This window comes from Parambassis ranga, chromosome 13, assembly GCF_900634625.1.
Source record: "Parambassis ranga chromosome 13, fParRan2.1, whole genome shotgun sequence".
NCBI lineage: Eukaryota > Metazoa > Chordata > Actinopteri > Ambassidae > Parambassis > Parambassis ranga.
Window position 1 is genome coordinate 8,313,485 of NC_041033.1, and position 23,685 is coordinate 8,337,169.

Here is a 23,685-nt window from a genome sequence, read left to right on the forward strand (position 1 = left end):
ACAGAGTGAAAACGCTTAATCAAATCAACAGAGAAATAAAACTTGGCAAATTTGAGTCAAACAGTTACTTTATTTATGTTCAGGTAAAAACATGAACCTGATGCAGTAAATTATTGCAGATCTTAGAAACCAGCACATGAACGATTGGGCCAGGAGAGCATACAGTGGCGCCCTCCCCTGGCCACAGACTGCAGGTGCACACCACGGTTTGTTCCAAGCCAGCAGTGCAAAGAAAAAAAATAATAATAATCAACTACAGCAAGAAATAAAGACAATATAGAAAATTAAAAAAAGGTAAAGCAGACATTCCCACCTCAAACAGGGTGTGAAACTGCATATATACTTTATTCCATAAATGAACTTGAAATGCTATCTGGCCATGAAACGATAAAATGAGACCAGCCAAATGTTTGTGCCCAGCTACATTTATGTGTTGAGGGTTGCTCAGAGCTTGGTCTACCAAAAACACCCTACGCATCCAGTAGGGTCCAACAGAAAGACACTAACTCTATCAAAATAAGAGCAAAACAAATTTTACCTGATCAACACATTGGTTACAAGTCGTCATCTGAGCTGAAGCTCTCTATGAGGCCAGAACACAATCTCAACTTGGGGTAGAGAGGGGGAAAAAAAGATAATGAGCTCATCACTACCCGCATTCAACCAACTGCAACTCTCGTTTCCACAACTTGAAGCAAAGACACAAGGGGGGAGCCGAACCAAAAATGCAACACACAAACTGGGACCAATATAATACAGAACAAAATGCCAACAGACAAACTGAGGGGAGACATGAAAACAAAGAGCTATTCTATCAAATGTGTAGAATGAGCAAAGTCTGCAAATTTGTCTGTACAAATGATCTTTGGAGCTAAAGTAAACCTAGCTTGCTCAATGGATTCCCCCCCTCCCATTCCTCCCCAACACCCAGTGACGTTGTCCACCACTCTTAAGAGGAGACATCCCTTTTTTTAAATATCACATAGCAATGCAATTTAAAATGTCACCCAGATGTTTTCATCTTTTTAACATTACTCAACTACTGATATAAGTTTAACTCTCTCTTTTTTTATATTTTAAGTTCTGAGTCATGGAACACCTTTCCATTTTTTTATTTTTTTTTTATATTTTTTTGAGAGACGGGGCAGCAAATATATATTTTAAAGTCTTAGTTTTTTCTGCAAGCTGCTTTCTCTAACAAGAAGGCTGTACACAGAGCCTTGATGTATGTGATTACAAAAAAAAAAACTAAGAAGGAAGTCATGATTTCATCAGTCGCTGAAGAAGGCATTTATATGTGAGATGTGGTGAGATCAGGAAAGGTGGAAAGACTGCTGGCCCTCCCGAGCCGCAATCAACAGTTTCTCTCGCATGATCTCTATGCTGGAGTAGTCAGGCAGCTTCAGGTAGTTGACGCAGGTCATGACTGAGGGTAGGAAGTCGTCTGGATTCTCCGTCGACTCAAACGTCTTTCTCACAATAGTCAGAGGGGGATTCAGGCTCCGGAAACCTGACGGATCAGAGCAACAAGTGAGTGTGTGGCAGACTTGAAGCGCTTAGGGCTACCCCTTAAATACTGATAGGTGACTCACCTCCAACAGGGAGTCTTGGGCTTCCTGTGACAAACTGCAGGAAGAGTCTCTGCTGCTCAGCATCGAAGCTGCTCAACACTTCAAACAGGAACCGAACTGCACGGCTGTGAAATGTGAGATGAAAATAAACATGATGTTTTCTCTTATGATGGTGAACTGGTGTAATATCCTGACAACATCCTGATTTTGTTTTAAGACTGAGGCAGTGGAAAAATGTCCTTATAGTTCCCAAATTTACAGAGAGATAACGTACCCCATTGCTTGCATAAAATACTAGACAGGGCTGAGATTTAGGAGAAAGAGCTAAGTAAATAACCTAGTTTGTATAACTGACAGCACTGTAAACAGTTTGGTCTCACCTGTCATGTGTGTACCCGTGATCCGGTCGACAACACTCCATCAGTGTCTTGACATCCCATGTCTCTGATTTACTGCCACACAGCAACTGGTCAAGCTAAATGTGACGGACAACAAGCAATTGAAGTTGAGAAGAGAGGCAACTTTTATTTTTTGTCAAATACAACCAAACAAAAACTTCTTCACCTCTTCTGGATAGAAATACTGCAGGTGATGCAAAGGGAAGACCGACTCAAACCCTTCCCTAAATGATTCAAACTGTCTGGTCACGCCTTCATTTAGAGTCCAGTACACCACCAACTGTAGGCAGAGAGAGGTGGGATTCATATGAAGAGCAATACACAGACAAAGTAAATGACTGGAGATCAACATGAACCTGTGTCTCATACCCTGAGGTACTCCTCCAGGTTGTAGATTGTGACTGGAACGTCTTTGCCCCCCTTCTTCAGCTCGATGTTTGGGAATCCTGGAAGGGTGAAATCCAAGCCCAGGTCCTCCACTGAGCAGCCATTCATGTTCAGGCTTTCGAGAGCCTGCTGCAGGGTCTCCCGTGTCTGATGATGAAAAAATGAACTCTGGTTAACAGACCCGAGTTCAGACCAAGCAGTTCTAATTCAAGAAACTGTCATTAGAACTGCTCTGCATAGGCAAATATCAAGAATGGCTAAAACACAAACTGCTTTACCTGTGACCGGTCCTGTTCCAGCCTCTTCTTCTGGCGGATAATATCCTCCAGGTGCTGGATGGACTTAGCCACACTGGGATCAATGTTCACCAGATCATGGGAGCTTATGGACATCTCATGCCGCAGCATCCACTTATAAAATGGCAGCCCCAAGGGCAGATCCAGCTAGTAGGAGTGCAAGAGAAAGAAAGAAAATCAGTCACAAAAGACATGGGTAGGAAATGTATATTAAAGAGTATCTAATGTTTTTAAAACACTGTGACAAACAAGTCTGCAAATTCATAGGTTTAAAAATCAATTCATCAATCATTTTGGAGTCACTTGGCAAGATTATTTTAGCAATAGCAGAAGTGTATTAATAGAGTTTGTTTTTGACAAAGACAGGTCAGGAAATGGGAAACATTACCAGTCGAAAGTCCATAATGGCTTTGGCCATTAGCTTTCCTAAGAAACGGAACTTCATTTTGATTTTGGCTATATGTGCTGGTTTGGTTGTCCTGCCGAAAGGAACTGCAAACAGTCCTCTGGAGCTGAACATGTATTTTGTTCCCTCTTGGTTTCCTGTCAAGTAAGAACAAAGTGTGAGCACTGTCAAACAGGACAAACGACTTAACATTCAGTCATACTTCGTAAACTAACAAATTGGTTCAGTTGAAATCTCGGTTCCCCTCTTTGACCAAGAATGCCTTTTCACACTAAGCTGGTCTCATGTTGGAGAATTACATTATCCTTCCATTATACTCCATGTGGATGTTTACCTTTAGGATTGGCCAGAGTAACCTCTTCGCCTCTCCAAAGACCGAGATCAGCCCGCTGAAGCTCCTGAGACACCAAAGCGTAGAACTCCTGAGTTGGGCCAAGACCTGTGCCCACCTGAAACACAGTGTGAAAATCAGGACACACACCCCCCAAAAACCATCACATGTTTAGATAAGACAGTAAAAGTTACCTCATTTTCATACTGAATCTCAAGCATTGCCCTGGAGCTGCCAAGGTCCTGCATTACAGACTCTGCCTGTTTTAGGAGCTCGTCACGGTTTATCGTCCTCTGAGAGCACAAGGGAAGGGACGGAATGACATGACTGATTCAATTCAATGGAACAGCACAAGTACAATCCTAACAAAACTCTCTGCACCTTTTTCCTGTCGAGACGTGGTGCAACTCTGCTGTCCTGAGAATCTGACTGGTTGATCTCAGGGTTTGTGTCTAGTAGACGCTGCATGGCTCTGTCTCGATCGAAGGCAGTTACATAGAATAACATCTGCCGGGTGTCAAAGGGGAAGAAGAAGGGACTAGAAAGAAAGAGAAGTGTGCTTAGACAACTAATGCACCAAATTACACCTTTAAAAAAAAAAAAAAAAAAAACAGACATTGTACATTGTAAAAGTGAAAGAATGTATATGCAACACTTACCAGGTCTTTCCGAGCTCGATTAGCCACGTAGGGATGTTTCCCGTCATGATGACCAGTGGGTCTTGTAGCTGACGGTTGGCTTTGGCTGTCAGCTTACTGTTAATGAACTCGCTGGTAGGAATAATTTCCTTACACGCAGCGCTCTGCATAAACCAAAACATTCATACAGTTTTTGTATTTCATTTAGTCCTAGGCAAATGAGGAAAGAAATTTAATTCTACAGGAAAAAAAACTTACATCATACAAGTAGAACCAATATCTACTGATGGAGTGCAGGACCCTCAGCAGCAGGATGACCTCTAAAGAGGGGTCATCAAAGGTTATGGTCTCTGGTGGCTCCGAAGTGAGGTATGTCTCTAAGGGATTGATGACGCTGGGACATACACCATCTGGAAATGGAAGGCAATTCATCAAGACATTCAGTAAAAAAAACACAATGAAATTAAAGCTGCAAGCAGCATTGCGGGCTATCGTACACCTTGCGATCCGGAGGGCCATCGAAGTCTCCTCTCCTATGCACTCCTCTCCTCTCCTATGCACTCCTCTCCTCTCCTCTCCTATGCACTCCTCTCCTCTCCTCTCCTATGCACTCCTCTCCTCTCCTCTCCTATGCACTCCTCTCCTCTCCTCTCCTATGCACTCCTCTCATTTCCAGAGATTTACAGCAAACACACGTTTACAAGACAAAGTTCCTGTTGGCAGTAGGTGGCGCTATGACCGTATCATCCTAATAGCATATATATCTATTCAGACTTGCGTCCATAGCAGTACTGTATGATTTTGTCCACATTGCATGAAGTATGTTGGTGGTACTGCAGAAAATAGAGTGAGTTCCTTTGTAATGGCGAATGGTCAACTTTGAGGCCACGCCCAAGCCACACCGTAAGAGTTTTGGAATGCGTCTATTTCCTATGGTGTCCTGAGTGGACACAGTGAATTTCAGCTGGATTGGATGAAGTATGTGAGCCAAAAATGACCAACAAATTTAAAATGGCGGTCTTCCTGTTGGGTTTGGAGGGGGGTCCAAGAGACTTTTTTGTGCGTCTTGGGGTGATACATATGTGTGCCAATTTTCACAACCCTGTGTCAAACTGGCCAGAGGGGCTACACGTTAGGGGGCGCTATAGAGCCATTTTCCTATGTGTGTTTCAAAAGCAAAGCAAATTTAAAAATTTTTCGGACTAATGAATTTTTCTACCAAGTTTGGTGAGTTTTGGGGCATGTTAAGGCCCCCAAAAATGTGATCTCAGGTGGGAAAAAAAAGAAAAATAATAATCCTAAGGGTTTCAATAGGGCTCTTGCACCTTTCGGTGCTCGGGCCCTAAATATACAAACATAGTCACATGTGAATTCAAGGTACAATTGTTTATAACCAATAACTTCTCACCATGCCACAGCTCATCCTGCTTCTTGGCATTGCGAGGTGAGGTTTTGGTGGGAGCAGTCTGAGCACGGCCTCTCTTTCCACCCACAGCATCTTTGCTACCATCCTCATCCTCTCTCACTGGCTTATACCTGGCATGAGACAAGACAAAACATTGTCACTACATGGTCTGGTTTGCATGAATGTTCAGACAGTCACATTGTGCAGATGTCTAAATTATAATAATCTCTAAAAAAACACAGTATGTGGACATAAACGTGTGTGTGTCCTGAGCTTTTCAACCTTTTACCCCTATTTTCAAGACTCTGGACAGTCACTTCTGTTTTGTATATGCATGAAAACTGGCAGATAAATTTGCATTACTTGATACCTCAAAGGTAATTTGGACAGCATTTTATTTGACTGGTTTATGGTCTGGCTATGATATAGGCAACTGAACACAAAAAAAAAAATCTACAAAACATTACTCTTACTCAGAATTAAAGTTCAGAACGATGAACAACAGAAAATGTAAGATCACAAAATCACAGATTTAAGACACCCTTTCTAAGAATAAACCCATTTGTACCATATTGTGTGCGTTTTGGTCCAGATGCCAGCTCGACCAAGTGGATTTGCCTCATCGTCCGTCGACTCCCGCTCTTCCTCTGCCTGAAGACTGTATTGCCGCACAGCCTGGTATACTGTCATGTTGTATGGCAGCAGGTGGTCACCAATGTAGAACTGTAGTCTGTGACGCACACTGCCAGAATTCAGGAACTGTGCCGCCTGGGTAACCAAGACATTTCATATGGTGTGTTGGTAATATTAGATTTCATAGGATTTCATGATTTCAATGATCAATATACAATAAGAAAGATTTAGCATGAATGGAATAATCTACCAGTGATTCGTCTATTTCATCATCTGAACCGTCATCATCACTGTCTTCATCCTCTTCCCTGATTCGGCCATATCCTAAAGACACAAGAAAACCCACAAAATTATGAGCCATCTGTGTTTTTACACATTTACATTGTAACATCCTTATGCGGGAATAGGCAGCAGTCATGACAAAAATTCATGTAAGTGTTCTGATGTGGCCTGTCTATTTAAAGGGGCCAATCTGCACCCAAAGGAAAAATGTGATATATGACCAGCTCCTTACCTCTGACAACAAGATATCGCTCAATGGCTTGTACAAGGGCCAGGGGGTCAATCTTCACAGGTCCACCTTTCCACTGTTTGACATTAGTGCAATCTGGGTGTCTCTGTAGCTGACACTTGAGCTGATGTGTATTGAAGAACTTCAGTGCCTGAGATCCCCTAAAAAGAGAATGCATCCATTTCCTAAAATGTCTAAATAAAATGTGTAATTTAAAGGGGGGTATAAAATTTAAAAGCTACAGACCTGCTGCCATTGCCGTTGCCACTAGGGAAGTCATGCACTTTGACAGGAAACTGCTCCATTTGGCTCAGACAGCTGTTCATTTTATGCACCAGCGCCAAGTATGGCGCATTCTCTGCCGGGTCCAGGCGACCTACGGGCTCCATTCCTGGAACCTGTAAAGCACAGTGGACAAAAGGTTGAAAGGTTAAAATCCCCAACATGAGACAACAAACAGAGATTAGTCCACCAAACCAACAGCTGTGCACAACACAAAGCACTGATCATATACCACATACACCATAAACAGGACTTGTCATGGTAATGCAATATGTCATAGTCTCTCACCGGACAACCAGTGAACACATGGAGAAACCTCTTGAGCCGCACGTCGCGACTCAACAAATCCCTGTCTGTGCTTGAGGTCAGGTAAACCAGGAGTTGCTTCACTAGCCCACTGTGCTGGATCTCGAAAGAAGACACGTCAGATTCTGATACAATGCTGGAGATCTCCACTAGGCACTCCATACCACCATCAACCTGGGAAACACACACACACACAAAAAAGTCAGCCACAGGTGTTCTTAAACCCGTTGGAAAATATTAACTGAAAAATTACACATTTTCACATAGTGTTTGTTTTACCTGCAGGTTGAGCTGCTCAGTGGCTGTGCAAAGTCTCTGGAGTACATTCAGTGCAGGGTTGCTGCCATCCACATTTTCAGAGTTGAAATAGCGCTCCACAAACTTACTTGCCTGTTCTTTGATCCAGGCCTTAATTTTGTCTCTACAAAATGAAAACAAAGAACACACACTGATTACATACAGTAGTTCACACACATGTGACTGTGGGTCAATAATCACAACAAAATGCAGAATAACTCAATTAGAATACCTGTTATTTGAAATCGAGTCCTTGGGAGGTGCCCTTGCCAGACCACTCACCCCTGCTGTGCGTGAGGGCTCGGAGTTGGCATTGTTGGTCTGGGCACCTAGCTTCCCCCAGGTCTTGGGATTGAGACTGGCCAAAAAGGATGATTTGGGTGACTGAGTACTGGTAGGGCTCTTAGCTGCAGAGAAGATCAAGAGTGTAAATGATTAAGAACTCAATCATCAATATGCAATCTGCCAATAGATACTGATGAGTATGCTTATTACTCATCTCTTAGTTGTCTGTCAAAACTGGGAGATGTGCATCTGGACATTGACTAAGTAATCTTAAATATATTTTAACAAAAACGACCTGAGATGTGATTTAGAAAAATTGTAAACACAGTTACGATTTCTAAAGAAATTAGTACATGTGCTTTTAAGCATTGAGGTGCATTTGAGCTATATATTATCAAATGTGTTTACATGTCTCTTGTGTGTACTGGGACTGTCACACTTACCCTGATTGTCTACTTTATCATCATCTCTTGGGGGAGAGTATTTGGGCCTTCTGGGTCCTCGCTTAGGTAGCCTTTTTCTCTTTAAGACATCACTTAACCGCCTTGGTAAAAGAACAAAAAAGTATTTACATAATGCTGTTAGAGCAAAGGAAAATTAGACTAACTACTAACTTTTCAAGTAAAATACATTACTTTAATATATATGTATATATATGTGCAATGTTTAGATTTTCTGTTTTCAATAGAGTAGAGTTAACAGCATTTTGTTGCAACCAATCCTAGGTAACTCAATAAATGCTAAAGGTTGTGTTTGTGAATGTGATCCTTTGCTTGAAAAGTATTTTTGAAACACGTCTGTAAACAGCCAAACCAAAGCCACATATGGCCTCGCACTCACCCCTGTGGGCTGAGGTCCAGTGAGTCGTCCATGCTATGCTGGTAGCTGGGTGAGCCCAGGTCAGGAGTTGCATTATTAGCAGAAGTGGTGGATGCAGTGCTGATGGTGGTAGTGCAGAGACTGGCAGTTCCACTGGGGCAAGCCTTTGGGGGACTAGTGACAAGAAAACTCTCAGACTCTGCCAGATTCTTTACCTGGTGCATTACACCTGGAAGAAGAGCAAGAAAGAGAGGATTTACAACAAATCCTGACACTGCATGCTACTTGGGCAAAGGTCACTTTGACTGGGTGAGAACAAAACACAACAAAGCCTCTTGGATTTGGATGTGCAGAGATGTTATGAAGTTTCTCAGAAAGTGACAAGCTTTAAACAATGCTGCAATACACTTCACCTTCAGAGGTACCCTTGACATATCTTCAGTGTAAGCCAACAGTCCTGAAGAAAATAGATGTAAAAGGAAGCACACACTACCTTCTCTTCTGAAATAGACACTGAAGACATCAGGCAGCTTCTGCATAAGGATCTCAGCCATCTGCAGAGAACCCACTACAATCTTCAGGTCCTGGCTGGATAGCATGGAGGCAATGTGACTGTAGAAGTAAACACGCAAAAACAGATTTAGTCTTAAATCAGTGAAGAAATATTAGATGAATTTCTTAAAGATTCTTAGTCATCCATGTTTTCATTCAAAGGACTCTACAAGCCCAGTTGCCTCTCTTCAACCCTTTGAATGAATTAGATTAATTTAACATCATACTGGTTACTTAACAGTGATCAATTAAATCAAATTAAATTATATTAGCCCAGCCACTCTTACCTGGACACAGCATGGTTCCTCAGCACATCCTTCAGCAGCTCTGCATCAGCAAAGTAGATGATCCTGAGGATGGCTCTAAGGCACTTGTGTCTGACAGCAGGTCCTGCTGATGAGCTGTACACCTCATACAAGACCCCAAACAGAGTTTTGATAAAGCACTTTGCCAGCTCAGGGTCTTCTTTCATCAACTGGGCTCGTGCGTCTTCTCTGCGAACCTCTTGGTGACTCCCTGGAGATGGACATTGAAAAGATTGCTTTTTATTAACCACTGTAGAAGTGAGTGCATACATAACCTCCAATTCAACTGTGCAACACTTTATTATGCTTCTTATGTATTAATCAGTCACTGTTGAAATCTTTGTGAAGCTCTACTTTCCACAGAGAAGCAGACTAAACATTTTCACTAGTTGAGACATCGGGCACTCAGGCTAAACACTTAGATATTTGTGGGCTTCTTCCTGATAAGTTTGATAAATGGGTCAACCCACCGAGTGCTCTGGTCTCTCTATTATTGTGGGATAAAATAGATTACACAGTCATCCCTTACAGAAACCTCATTTATAAAAGGACTGTATTACCTGTATTAGGGTTGGCAAGAGGATTAGGCTTCCTCTGGATGCCACGTGCTGTTCCTGTGTCTTCATTGATCTGCTGCATAGAGTTGAAGTCAATTGTGTATACACGACCCAAGGTTGACAAGCTGATCTCATCTTCACCGTTCTGATGGGCTGTCTGAAGGGCAAGAAAATCACCAAATACAACCATTTCATACAGACATTTCCCACCTAAGTCTGTAGAACTATTAGATGCCGGTGACAATGCTGTAGCTATCTCTAATGGTTACAAACTAACAACATTATGAGTCTATCCTTCAAAACTGTATTCTGGAGTGTAGTAGAGGTCCGGTTCTAATCTACACTTACTACAACAAAACACCACAACACATCACAATATTCCTCCAGCAAGTCCATCACATTCAAATGACATTCATGTCATTTCTACCTCAATAATTCGGCTGTCAATGCGGTTGTATGGATGCCACAGTCCCCGGTCATCCCTCCACTGCCAGATTGCTCCTTCTGTTGTCTGAGCACTGCCCTTCTTCAGCATTACATCAACTGCAAAGATACCCTCTCTGGGCAGGCAGGGCATCAGCTCACTGCAAGAAAAAAATGGTTTTAAAAACTACGAAGGTCTGTTTAATCTGATTTTAGTTCCAACTATATGAAATAGTTCAACATTTTTCTTTAATTAACCTTCTTAACACGCTTTTGTGATATGATTTGGCAGTTCTAGCAAAACATAGAAAACCAAACTTTGTTAACCAACAACTATGGCATAATGATTTTGTCTGTGGTTCAAGGTTTGAAGGAGCAGGAGTATCATCTGTAGAATAGTTGTAGGCCACATGGAATTATGTGGATCCCACAGTTTCTTTCGACTGTACGGGGAACAAAGAACATTTCACAGGCTTCAACATCTTAATCATAGTAAATCTGCCGTTAGCTTTATATAATGCCGCAAACAATTTAAATCCACAAATACTAAAAATCCCAAATTGTCCAGTGTGATCTTAGCAAGCAGATGTTACCATATGAGGGAGGTCAGTTCATAGAGCTCCTGGGGGCTCCGAGGTACCAGTTCAATCTGCTCCTGGCAGCTGCCATTTGAAGCACCACACAAGAGGAAACGCAGAGTTTCTGCAATGTCTGTGTAGAAGAACATTATTATAGAACTTCCTGTTATTGGTGCTATTGCATCTCAAACGCAAAATATGTCTATGCTACTGCTTAAGTCAGTTAAGAGTTAATGTAACACCAAGTTTACAAACAGACAATGAAATGAACGAATATCAATGAAGGTGACACGTTAATTCCAAGAATTGTCTGGTCAAGCTGAAATTGTTTTATGCAAATCATACACAGCTTAATACATAATGCAATTATTTATGTAATTATTTCCTATAGTAAGTAATTGAATTTTTATCGATCTGTCTTTGGACATTTTGCAGTTAAACAATAAGTCAATATAGGGGGAACGTATCTAAAGTTTTATTACACTGATGTTGTAAATAATGCCTAACCCAAGAGAGACATCCATGCGCAAGGTGTACTTACTCTGTTTCATAAGTTGGACTGCCAGGCATGGACAGTTAGAGCACATGAGTGAAAACATGCGCACAACCATGATGAACATCCCCGAACTGAGGACAGGAGGGGTCACTACTAGCAGCTGTTGAATGTTGGTCAACAGGTCCCGTGACGCCACCTCCTGCAGCAGATTCTGTTGATTTAAACAAAATACACAAGCAAGCACGTTAGTTGAGGTGCCTCAAGGCAAATGAAGGGGCAAACAACAGAAACATCAACCACTGCTTAAATAATAGTTTACAAAATAATAAAGTTTAAAAAAAAAAAAAAGGTACAGACCTCTTCATGCTGAAAGTTATCCACCAGTCTGGCGAAACAGAGACAAGTGCTTTCGACAGACTTTTTATCCTAAGAGAGAGAAACAATGAGAGAGATTAATACTGTTAAGCACCAATGTATTAGTCTTATGAAATACACCTTCTCTGAGTCTTTTTTAACTTAAAGATACAGGCGTTATTGGCATAAACATTAAACAGGATAATGTGACGTCTATCAAATCTGAGACCTTGTCCACATGAAGACAATCTTAGGCGTATCTATAAAAGTTCTTTATCATATGGGCGTTTCATCCACATGGAGCCTGAAAACTCTAATTTTCGAATTTTTTTCTATGTTACACTTCTAAGTGCGAAGAGTTTTGTGTACATGCCTCATGTATTCTTCTCTGTTTTTATAGTAACGTTACAGCTCCACTAATGGGCCTAGAACATATACTACAGCATTTTCAGTGGTTTTGTGTGGATATGTGTGGCCACACACATTTATTAAAACATTTTTGAAATTTTGTCTTCGTGTGGATGTAGCCTAAACGTAAATCTCTTTGTTGAATTTTAAACATGCACCAGAGAGATGACCCTGCTGTCATGTAACATTAATTGCTCATCAATGTCTTGCATGTGAAAAACCTACCTGGTGTGTAAGTCTCTGAGTCAACAGTGGCAGAGAATCCGCAACAAAGTGGAACTCATCTGGAGTGATGCTCTGGCAGCAGTTAGCTGCAATGGCCAAGGCATTCCTCTGAGCATTGATGCTAAAGAACTCCAAGTACAGGAGGCAGTCAGCAAGTCCACCCTGTTAAGGAGTGGCAAGTTTATATTATTATGGTACATAACCACAGCCGGCACAGAGAGAGCAAATTAAGGGTACAAAACATACAGCCTGCAAAATGGCTTTGCTATGTCGCCTTGACAACATCTCCAAGGCAGTCAGGGCCTGCTCTGCTACGTCAATGAACTGGATCACCTGAAGCTGTGGACAAGAAGGTTGAACACACATTAGCATATCAAAGGAGCGCCATTGTGAATTACCAAGTGATTAAGGACAGAGGAAAAAGTGCAGTGTTTTACCTTCTCCAGGAAGACAGGGATGGCATCAACCACCACAGCAGAAGATCGAGGGAGAGCCTCCATCATGTACGTGAGTGCACGTGAGGCATGATTCATCTGTGTGCATAGAGAAAGAAATGCAAAAAATTAGTTGCATTACAAACATGAATCAAAAAAATGTATTCGCAGCAATAAATGTTTATTATACTTACAATATCAAAATTATGTTCCATTTGTAACAGTGTAATCTGTGGAGGACAAAGTTGAGAGGAATCAAAATAGAAGTAGTGCAACCAAAGACATTTTTTTTTTAATATTACACCAAAACAACATGGAGGTGTTTTCTGAGCACTGCATAACATCTGCAGGATTAATAGCCAGAAGATTAAAGAACAGAATAAGACTTACCAAGGCGGGCACCACGCTCTTAACAGGAAATCCACCAAGTGTTTCCTCATTGCCCATCACCAGCAGCTGGCACATCTCAATTGCAGCTTGGAGCTGTTGAGACTCATCGCCTGTGGCCTGCAGGCCCTGCAGTAGCTGCTGAGCCTTGGAGCCTGAACACAAAGAGTAAAGTCGTTATTAAACAGATATTTAGAGCTTAACAAGAACATTGATAAGTGTATGGAGGTAGTACTCACTGGCTCCACTACCAATGGTCCTGTGAAACAACTGTGACATACGAGGTCCCAGAGGCCCAAAGAGATGTGGGGGAAGACCTCTGGCCTCCAGTAGAGCTATGGGGCACAAACGCAATGTTTAGAGAGCAACTATTTACTACAGTCAATACTGAGTGTTAGCTGTGTATGAGAGATTTGAGTGCAGGACGTTACATACCTTGAAGCCTCCCCATTTCAGAGTCGTCAGACTCACTCTCTCCAGAGGTCATACCCACAGCTCCAGCAACTGAGCTTGAAGCTAAACACACAAACAGTATAAAACAAATTTACATTGAATGGCTAATAGTAAAAACAACAGTCATGTCGTGATGCTGACCTCTAATGCTTTGCAGGGAAAAGAATAAATGTAATTTTGAAGACATTTTAATCATTTTTTGAACACCCTAATGATTCCAAAGACTCTATAAGGTGCTATATGAGCCTAAATTCATTGGAGAGTAATACATAGATCCTCTGGATCCAGTGCTCCTGAACATATCATTCATCCTCCATCTTGCTCAGCTGCCAACATCTGTGCTTGGTTTTTGTGTTCATCTCTTCATACAAGATAATCAACAGTTTATGCACATGTTTCCCTATTAACACTACTATTTGTTTATGAAAATAAATTGATAAAACATTTTTAAATAAGTCTAAGTTTCTATGTACATTCCCATCTTTTCCACAACCTGGATTACAAAAGTACCTGAAGCCCCTTGTGATGCCTCATCAGTGCGAGGCGCTGATGAGTTAGCCCCATCTTGGTTGTTGTCGGAGTCGGCCATTTTCTCCTGTCGGCGAGCGTCGGCCGCCCCGCGCTTGCCCAGGCCTGAGCCCCGCCGACTGAGGTGCACGTACAAAGAGGTTGATCAGTGACAGCAAAAAAGCACATTCACAGCTCTTTGTTGTCTTTGTTTGTTTAAATTGCTTGTTGTAGACTTTTAGACTACAGTCTAACATGCCTGCAGTAAACCGCAATAGTACCTAGTGTATTATTGTCAGGTGCTTAATAAATATTTATTAGAGGTTTTTATAAAACGGTCTACTAACACATTTGTCCTGGAATGTAAAAATCTCAATTTTACATACACAAATATTGTGATTTGTACCTGGTGCTGGCACAGGAGCCCGTGGTCTTCTGGCGTGTGCTCCGCCGAAAGCTGGGGAGCTCTGCTGGAGGAGACTCGCTACGCTTCTTTGTGGATTTCCTCAAACCTAACAGGGAAAAAGAAAAGTGATGTAATAACCTTTTAATAAGGGACACCAACACAAACAATATACAATATAAATCAGATTGATCGGAAACATTTTCACCTAGGACCACTGGTGCACACAACAAATTTCACAGATCTACTGTAGTTTTTGGCCGCAGTAAGAAATAGAGGACAATGTTTTTTGTCTTTGGTCAATGAAAACTCTTGTCAGTCGCTGTATAACTATAGATTCTAAACATGGCTTACTCTTACCCTTCAATATACTGTAGTGCAGGCTCTAGCATTGCCTGTTAGAGTCCTGTACACCAACCAAATGGGTATTAATAGTAACACAACCATGGCCCTTTGACAGAACAACCTTCATGCTAGATCTGTGACTCATAATTCAACAGTACAAAAATAAACATTAAAACAAATTAGGATAAATTAAATAAACTTGTATGAACAATAGATTTTGTGACTCTCTTTGTGTCCCATTGGTTACATAAGTACCGGGTATACTTGGTAAAACACAGAGTTTAGTGTTTTCTGAGGATAAAACTTATTTTTAGCTCAGATCAATCACTAATATTCTATCATACAGGCTGTAGTAACATTTACCGATGTAACATGATGAATGGTATTTTAAGTCATATACAGACTGAGTAAATCACATGCATTATACATGCTTACTCACCATTAATACTCAAAGTACCAGAATCTATATGTAGAAGTTAAAAGGCAAGAGTGGCTGAAGCTGCAAGAGTGATGAAGCTAGTTCCCCTTTGAAACAGCAGCCTATAAGTCCTTCTCTGCCCTCAAACATGCCTCTGGTCAGCTGGTGGGCTGACACCCTGCAGCCAACTTAGGAGGGGTCTCTCCATTTGGGCCGGGGCCCATGGCACAGAGCCCACTTCAGTCACTATCCTTTCACCAACAAGGAACAGCCTGACCCCACACTGACCTAGGAACCTTACACTCGCTGCACCACACACATCAAATTTCTAATGTAAGATCTTTGTGTATCTAACCTTTTGGCATGTTGTCTACCAGAGACAGCCAAAAAGTTATTTGTGCAGTTCATGTTTTCATTTTAGAAGAAACAGGTTAGCTGGGACTTAGCAGTTCATTCAAACCTGAACGGAAGCATACAGTTATCACATTAAGGTGTTTTTTTTGCATGTTTTTATCATAAATTTCATATAAACAGCAGATAAAAATCAACCAAATAAGCTATGTTGGCTTGGATTTTTTTACACTGTAAAGCAAGCATGCTAGTCACAGGAGTTAGTGGATTTTTCACCTGATCACTGCATTACCATTTTTAGTATCCTGTCTTTGTTTGTCATCATTCAATTTAAAGGGTTATAACGGGGTACTCTAGAGATTTCTACTGATATGGTATTGCAAGTCATCCAATGAACAGGTTGCAGAGACTGCTCTGGACAAGTCTCTGATAGTTGGCCAACACTTTGAGCCAACATATAGCCTGTCCAGTCACCCAGGCAAGATCCTAAAACCATCTTACTTCAATGCAATGCAACTGCCAAGTGGAAGGTATATAGGACCAACAGGTGCACACACACATCCACAGATGCATACATTGAAGAGATTTGAAGCATCCAACAAAGTTAAACATTTAAATACATCTTGATGAGATCAATGCCCCTCTGATGTGATCAACATGAGCGCATCAAAGTAAAACTGACTGAACACAAAAGTTCCACATGCACAGTACTTGTATGTACAGGCTTTGAATATTCAACTCACAAGATGATATAAATACAAAGACTAATTTAGTGAAAGTCTCATGGACTGTCTACCTACACTTCCTAGGGAATCATTAATTTTGCCTCACACTGGCAATTGAGCAACCAACAGCATTTATGTATTTAGACATTCTCCAGTTTCAGGCCACTGGTACTCAGGTCTGAAATCTGAGCCAGTTCCACTGCTCGGTGAAGTCCACACTCACAACATGTACACTGGATATGGTTCTCAAGACAGACAGAGACACACACATTATATGTTGAAGTGTCAGGATTTTCAGTTGCTATATTCACATCATGAGATGACATGTTAAATATTATCACCATGAATAATATGTACATTTTAATCAGTGCCATCTGGGGTGTATGTGCTGTAACATGCCTTAAAAGGGCAGCGGCTACACAAAATACATTTGGTCCTAGTGGTTTAGAGAAAGGTTTGGTAACTGATGCTGTGATGATGATGAGGGGCCATCTGCGTTGAGCACATGTCCTGGATCATCATAAGTCAGAGATGGAGCCGCCATCCATGCAAAGGATAATGTGCCGACTTTGTACTAGCCCATCAAAACCAGTCTTACAAGCCAATAACAGACAAGTAAAGCCACCCATATATCCCCCTACACTAAGTCTTTCACATCTACAAGTGCAATATGAAAACATCAGAAGACAGCACAAAGGATCTATACACCAGTAATGTGACTCACTTGCTAATTTAGCCTGTAATCCCGATGGCCCAGGTTTGGAGGTCTCAGTTTTAGAAGATCCAGGCAAGGACAGCTTGGGTTTTGGCAGGTTGACTTTAGGGTTAAAGCGTGCTGCCCACTCAAACTTTGAAGAGCTGGCAGCTTTTGCCTGTTCCTTGTCACGTGTGCTACGGCGTGGGGAGGGACTTGACGCTGAGCGGGAGCGGCGTGCCTTGGTCTGGTCTTTTCCCTGTTTGACTCTGGCGCCTTGCGTTGTGGCGCTGTTGGTGCCTGCGGTGGAGGAAGAAGAAGAGGTGGAGGCAGAGGAGGAGGAGTCCGTCACGTTGCTACACCCAGCTTTGGCTGAGGCGGCCGATTTAGACGCCAGCTTGGTGGGTTTTGCAGTTCTGCCCTCTGTACGATTGGGGAGGGACCCAGCGGTGCTACTTAGACCGGGGAGATTCTCCACTTTCTTCCGTTTCGGAATCGGCGAGGCCCCTGCGGCCGCACTCTTCTTGCTCTGGCCTCGGCCTGATGACGCAGGCGCTTCTGAAGCGAGGGGTCTTTTTTTGGACTTAGCTTGGCCTTTCTTGGTCTCTGAGGTATTGTCTCGGGGTGGCGGGAGTGATTTGGGCTTCTTAGCAGGGGTCGGTCCAAGGGTGCTGATTTGGTCAGGAGCTTCGCTTCTCTTTAACCCTCGGGTGCCCTCAGTTTTAGAATGGTGGCCTGGTCGTTCCTGTTCTGATGTTCCTGCAACTTCTGGGTCGTCTTGCAAGACAAATGAAGCCACGGACAGAGTGAGGCCGCTTCTGTTAGGAGTGAAAAAGCAACAACAACTTAGGACCCGCCTGAAAATGAGTACGGGATCAATTACACTTATGCACCTTTAATAGAAAAATGTACAAAACACAAATATAGAAGAAATATAAACCCTATATAACAACACAGACTAGCAGCAAGTAGAAAACAGGGGTACCTTCTTGAGCTGTGGCCTCTGGACTGGCCAGTGGCTGAGCTGGCTGAGGCTTTGGAAGCCTTAGTATTAGGTCTTCTACTTTCAGGTGGGGAATTTGCTTTATGTTTTACCTGCTCTGACTGCAACCTGGAAGGTTGGAAATTAAAGAGCAAGAAACAGTGTGGGGTTCTGGAATTAAGCCACATCAAAGAAATGTCATCAATCCCAACCATTTTAATCTGACTGCATCTACATATCCTCTCATCATCATCACCACCTCTGAAGTAAAACAGAGTTAATCACTTCTGACTATGACAGTAAAAAAAGCTAGATAAGCTTCTCCTTTGTTTTGTCAACATCAAATTCAAATTCTATTAACTAGATGCAAACTTCACCCAAGCACAAACTCCATTCTATGATACTAATGACTCCCCCATCCTATGACCTCCACCCTTATGCGCTGACATCTGAACTGTAACTGGATGACATGCAGATAGACTCACCTTCCCGTGACTGTGTGGTCTTGTGGCTGGGCCGCAGCAGTGTTCCTCTGTGAACGGCGCAGTGACCCCCCTGGATTGGAATTAGGCCGGTTGGACATTGGCACCTCTCTCCTGAAGGGACATACCCTTTCTAGACACTACCATTCACTGTGGACACAAAGGAGAAATGGACCACATTAGATGCATACAGTATACATACTGCCCTACAATTCACTGGATTATCCATCGTTTAAAGAGGTAATTTTTGCTGTACAATCAGATTATGCCCCATCAAGGGCATGTCTGAAACAATTCGATGGTACACCTGCCATCAAATTAATACATCAACCTTTTTTTTATATATATATTTTTTATTTAAATTAGCTCCACAAAGCCAGTTACACGTTTGAGCCCAATACCTTCCCTTGCCTGCAAACCCTAATCCAATATGATTCACGACAGAATGCACAAATTATAATCTCTCCCATAAAATAAGCCGGAAACATAAAGACAGTGGAGGTGGTGTACATTAAACTGCAATAAATTAGGTTTAAGACACAGCTTTGTTGTTTAACTTATTTAACCCCTTGATAGGAAGAATCACTGATAATAATCCCAACAGCGATTAAAAAAAATGACCCTGAAGTATTAAGACAGCTGACTACAAACCACAAAAACAAATGTACTGTAGGACAAAAATTAGGTTGAAATGTACAACATAAAATTCACAAACCGACATCAACAGCAGCTCATTTATATATTTATATATATATATATATGTTAAAAAATGTGATAGCATATTGATCCCAGACTGCTTGTTGACATGTTTATATGTAGCTCTCTGGAGCAAATGACATAAAGTCAGTAAATAAAGGTGCACTGGTTAGTGCATAAACAGCAGCCTGATTTCATCATTTGATTGACAAACACTACTGTGTGTCAACATGACTACTTTCTACTATTTGGAAAATAAACTATATTAATTAGCCCCTTTAAGTCTGAGTTTAAACCGTGATATCATGTATATTGATCATAAAAATACGCCACACTTGCCAAGCTCTCACAGGGCCATGTTAGGCCTGCACTGTCAGTGCATCCTAGTCTTTTGTTATTTGTCCTATTCTGACAACTGGTGCAGCATACTCGCGCATAACGATTAGATGAGTACATCAAATGACAGATAAACTTGAGACACTCGTTCTAACAAAGTTTCTTCCTCTACACTTTTAAAACACACACGGCCGTGTCCAATTTTTTATATCCAGATCTACAGAGGCCTGTATTTCTGACGTAGTTGTCTATCACCACCGACAAACGTTAGCATGTTTAGCCACTGACATCGTAGCCAGTCCCATACATTTTGACAGTGGATCATTCGCATCTATGCATAAAAAAACTCTTGTACCCGCTGGACATTAAATACGATTCTGAAAAAAGGCGACAAAAGAAAATGAATATCACACCAGAGACTGGTTAAAGTTGCGTTAGCTAACGTAGCAGTGGTTACATGGAAATGCGTAGTTGGCTTACCGGTGTGTCACCGTATTTAGCTAGCTCACCGACTAAACGAACTGCCATATTCGAACAGCTACCTTGTTTGTAATATATATCGATGAAATTTGCTAAAAGTCAACGACAGCCTCCTATGTGGCCAATAATTAAATTCAGTTGAGGTTAGCAACACATCGAAAATGGCAGCACCGACTGGGCCGCCTTTCGAAAGCAATTTAATGTAATAAAGCTAGCAAGCTAGACGTCAACCAACGTAAGCTAACCTGGTATGCTGACTGCCATGACACACTGGTATGTGTCTGGCTGACAATCAAGTTTAAATGAAAAATATATACATGTTTAGCACAGAAGCTATCTCGCGTTCTAAATCGTCTAGTAAGTAGATAAAATCCAACATACACAACTGTCAAATCTACAGGTAACCACGTAGATCTAATCCCCCTCTCTTAACAACTGTCAACGTTGTGTACAGAAGTCTAGCTAACTAACGCTAGCCAGCTATGAGGATCACTAATGTTTTCTAAGCTGCTTGCTTAAGGCCAATGTCTGTCTCACTACAGCGCTAGTGTTATAGCTGATGCTAGCCTGGGCAAAACAAGTAGGGTACTAACAACTTGTTATTATGTACGCGATGCTCTCTTAGAAGTGAAATAATATAAGCGAGATAACGTTAAGCATCTTGTTAGCTAAGGTTAAGTATCTATCCAAAATGTATTGCGGCTAGTTAATTATTAGCTTGCTAATGCTAGCTTAGCCAAGTACAACGAATGCTTCTTCAATGACCGTTCGCTCACAAACACTTGGCTGACAAAAATAAACACTTGGCTGTTAGCTATACAAGTTAGGTGTTAGTGGTTGTTATCAACTAAACAAGTCATTTGGTAGACAGCAAATCACTGACCTTATAAATACAAAATTAGCTACTGCCGGACAGTCACGCAGCTGACGTTTAGCGATGTTAAATCAAACAAGAGCGATACAGCTATTGCCTGCTAACCTTGGCATGCGAGCTAATTAATATTAGCAAGACTTGTCGCTGGCTAACGATTTGCCAGCTCGACATGATAGTAATGGGATTCCTATTGCAAATAACAGCTTCGTTTAAATTCGCGTATTCAGTGTTTTGGATCCTGTTTGGTAAAATTTTGTTATCATTAACAAGTTGTCTAGCAAGCAGCTAGCGCGTCCACGCTAGCTAGCAAAAAGAAATGGCCTCTGATACCTTCTAGACACACAAAAAAACAGGAAAGCAGGAACGGGATTCGAGATATTTTCTCAACACTGAATCATAATCCCTCCGATGTATTTCGATATTGAATGATCTCGAACATCCAGAAGACTGTTGGCCGAGATGTCACTGAAAAATTTCTACCTTTAGTATAATGTTGTTACCTATTTGTTCCAGTGTTGTAGTTGTAACAGACAGTGCACCAGCTCCTCTTTTCTCTCTCTACCCCTGCTAGTTTCACATCAGCTGAGGGACCTATAACTGCAATATACATCCGCGTGATTCATCCGCTAAGGGACTAGTTAATTCTGTTTTTTATTGTGATCTGCTTGTGGCCTGATACGATCAGTGACTGCTGCTGTGTACATATACAACACGGTGTCTGTATGAACATATTGTGCTATGGCTGTAGGTATTAAAAAAAAAACTATCGCTGCAACACGGAAGCTACCATTAACATTAGCTTGTCACAAACATTGAATATCAATCCGCTGGGTCGTGACCCCCTCCCCCCTTAACATACACATAGTGTTTATATTTACGAATTAATCACGTAACCTGCGGCGCCTTTACCTTGTTTCAGTAAACGTCCTCCTCCTGTCACTGAGTAAATACTGTATTAGGTGTTATTCAGTTGTCATGGTTACAACGCTTTGATGTCTTTGCTGGTGGAGCATCTTTTTCCTCATCATCTTTATTTTGATTACCAGAAATGAGGTTGGATATTTATGAGTTTCTATATATACAGAAGAATCTCTAAAATAATTTAAAAATATTATCATGAAATATATGACAACTAGGACATGCACTTACAGTAGCTAGCTTCCATCTTCCATCAGGATAAACACTACTCAGCTGACTTAGCTTTCTGACATGAGGCCTTGCTTGTGTACAGTACTCAAGATGGGTTTCATCTAATAGTCAGACTCTGCTTCTCCACTGTGGGTAATGTAGGTTCAGGAGGGTGAGGACAGCTTCAACACTGTGGTTACGACAGTACAGTGCCATGTTAGGGTCTGTTTTCTCATTTATATGTATATGTATATATTTATTTGTGCTCATATGTGTACAAACCTAACCAGACATCTGAGTCTGCAATGTGTTTTTGTGTTGTCTGACTGGACTCAAACAGCTCTGCCATTCTGAGAGAGTTAGAGAGGGCTTCCCTTTTCTACAGAAATGTGCCAGATACTAGGTTCAACTGATTTGTAGCCCATAGTAAAAGCATATGTAGATACACACATGTGCTGTTCAATGCTTTGAGTGGTTATGCAGACAGCTTAAAGTCAATATTTCTTGTGTTATTTGTTTTTTGAGTAATTGAAAAATATACAGTCACCTAGGAATTTGAACTGACACCCACCATAGATAGATAGATAGATAGATATTGTGGACACTGTGTACAGGATGCTGAGGATGTTTTAGGAGCCAGTGCCATCATGTATGCTGTTGTCTGCTGGGGCAGCAATCTGAGGGTGAGGGACATAAACAGACAGAATCATCAGGAAGGCCGGCCATGTTGTGGGAGAGGACCTGGACTCTGACAGAGGTGTGCCAGAGGAGGATGTTGCCCAAAACAAAGACTATACTGGACTGTCCCTCTCACCAGCTCCACACTGTGCTGACCAGCTACAGGAGCTCCTTCAGCAACAGACTCTGACTCCCACGATGCACCACTGAGAGACACAGGAAGTCATTCCTGCCTGTCTCAATCAAACTACTGAACTCTGAACTGTAACAGTCACTCAGACACTGTACATTCATACTGGTACATTCATGTCATGCTCTTTACTATGTAAAGGTTTATACAGTAGTAAATATGTTCTTCTTTACATAAAACTGAGGGATTTAAATGCTACCTAAGTATTTAAATGTTTAATATATATTTTCAATTTCATGCCATCTTTTATTCTTGTCTGTAACAAAAAGAATTTCCCCTCGGGGATAAATAAAGGAATTCTGATTCTGATAGATAGATACCTCAAATTTTATTGTATAATATTAACATACACTGTGATACGACTGAATATATATGACATTAGGAAGTGTAATACTTAAGAAACTGGAGACCTTCTGACACCAATGTTCAATGTGAACATTTATACTTCCTGTTTATATTTCCCAGTGCTGTTGTTGCGCCCCATGCTGAACGCCCTCAGCCCCTCAGTGCTACGTAACCCTGCAGCCATCCTATTTCATGTCTGTGCTGCGTTCACTGCATTAGCCAGCAGAGGGAGCAATACAGCAATGGAACTGTAGTCAGATGATGATGAGGAGGAGGAGGATCAAGTAAACCCTTGGGTAACGTGTGCAAAACAA

The 23,685-nt window shown here is 41.6% G+C and overlaps 1 protein-coding gene across 7 annotated transcripts; it reads right to left on the reverse strand.

The window, feature by feature from the left end:
* Positions 1–50: 50 nt before the first annotated feature.
* On the reverse strand, positions 51–21,622 carry trip12 (thyroid hormone receptor interactor 12). Of its 7 annotated transcripts, none has more exons than XM_028419237.1 (42): positions 21,531–21,622; positions 18,648–18,794; positions 18,166–18,291; positions 17,211–17,998; positions 14,651–14,756; positions 14,248–14,384; positions 13,720–13,800; positions 13,524–13,619; positions 13,288–13,439; positions 13,092–13,127; positions 12,901–12,996; positions 12,710–12,802; positions 12,464–12,625; positions 11,834–11,902; positions 11,522–11,687; positions 10,996–11,113; positions 10,407–10,563; positions 9,983–10,052; positions 9,405–9,633; positions 9,059–9,177; positions 8,587–8,794; positions 8,190–8,290; positions 7,694–7,868; positions 7,444–7,585; positions 7,147–7,338; positions 6,823–6,974; positions 6,580–6,737; positions 6,316–6,389; positions 6,001–6,200; positions 5,436–5,563; positions 4,286–4,437; positions 4,049–4,191; positions 3,771–3,927; positions 3,584–3,682; positions 3,393–3,507; positions 3,041–3,195; positions 2,635–2,799; positions 2,339–2,503; positions 2,136–2,249; positions 1,952–2,046; positions 1,593–1,696; positions 51–1,510 (listed from the first exon to the last, which is right to left on the reverse strand). In XM_028419237.1, exons 2-42 carry the CDS (start codon positions 18,743–18,745, stop codon positions 1,314–1,316), a joined length of 6,090 nt encoding a protein of 2,029 aa, XP_028275038.1. In that variant the 5' UTR covers positions 18,746–18,794; positions 21,531–21,622; the 3' UTR covers positions 51–1,313. The 7 variants fall into 7 exon arrangements, with proteins under 7 accessions (XP_028275038.1, XP_028275037.1, XP_028275034.1 ...); XM_028419236.1 differs by having other exon boundaries at positions 9,983–10,055; XM_028419233.1 differs by having other exon boundaries at positions 9,983–10,136.
* Positions 21,623–23,685: the final 2,063 nt, after the last annotated feature.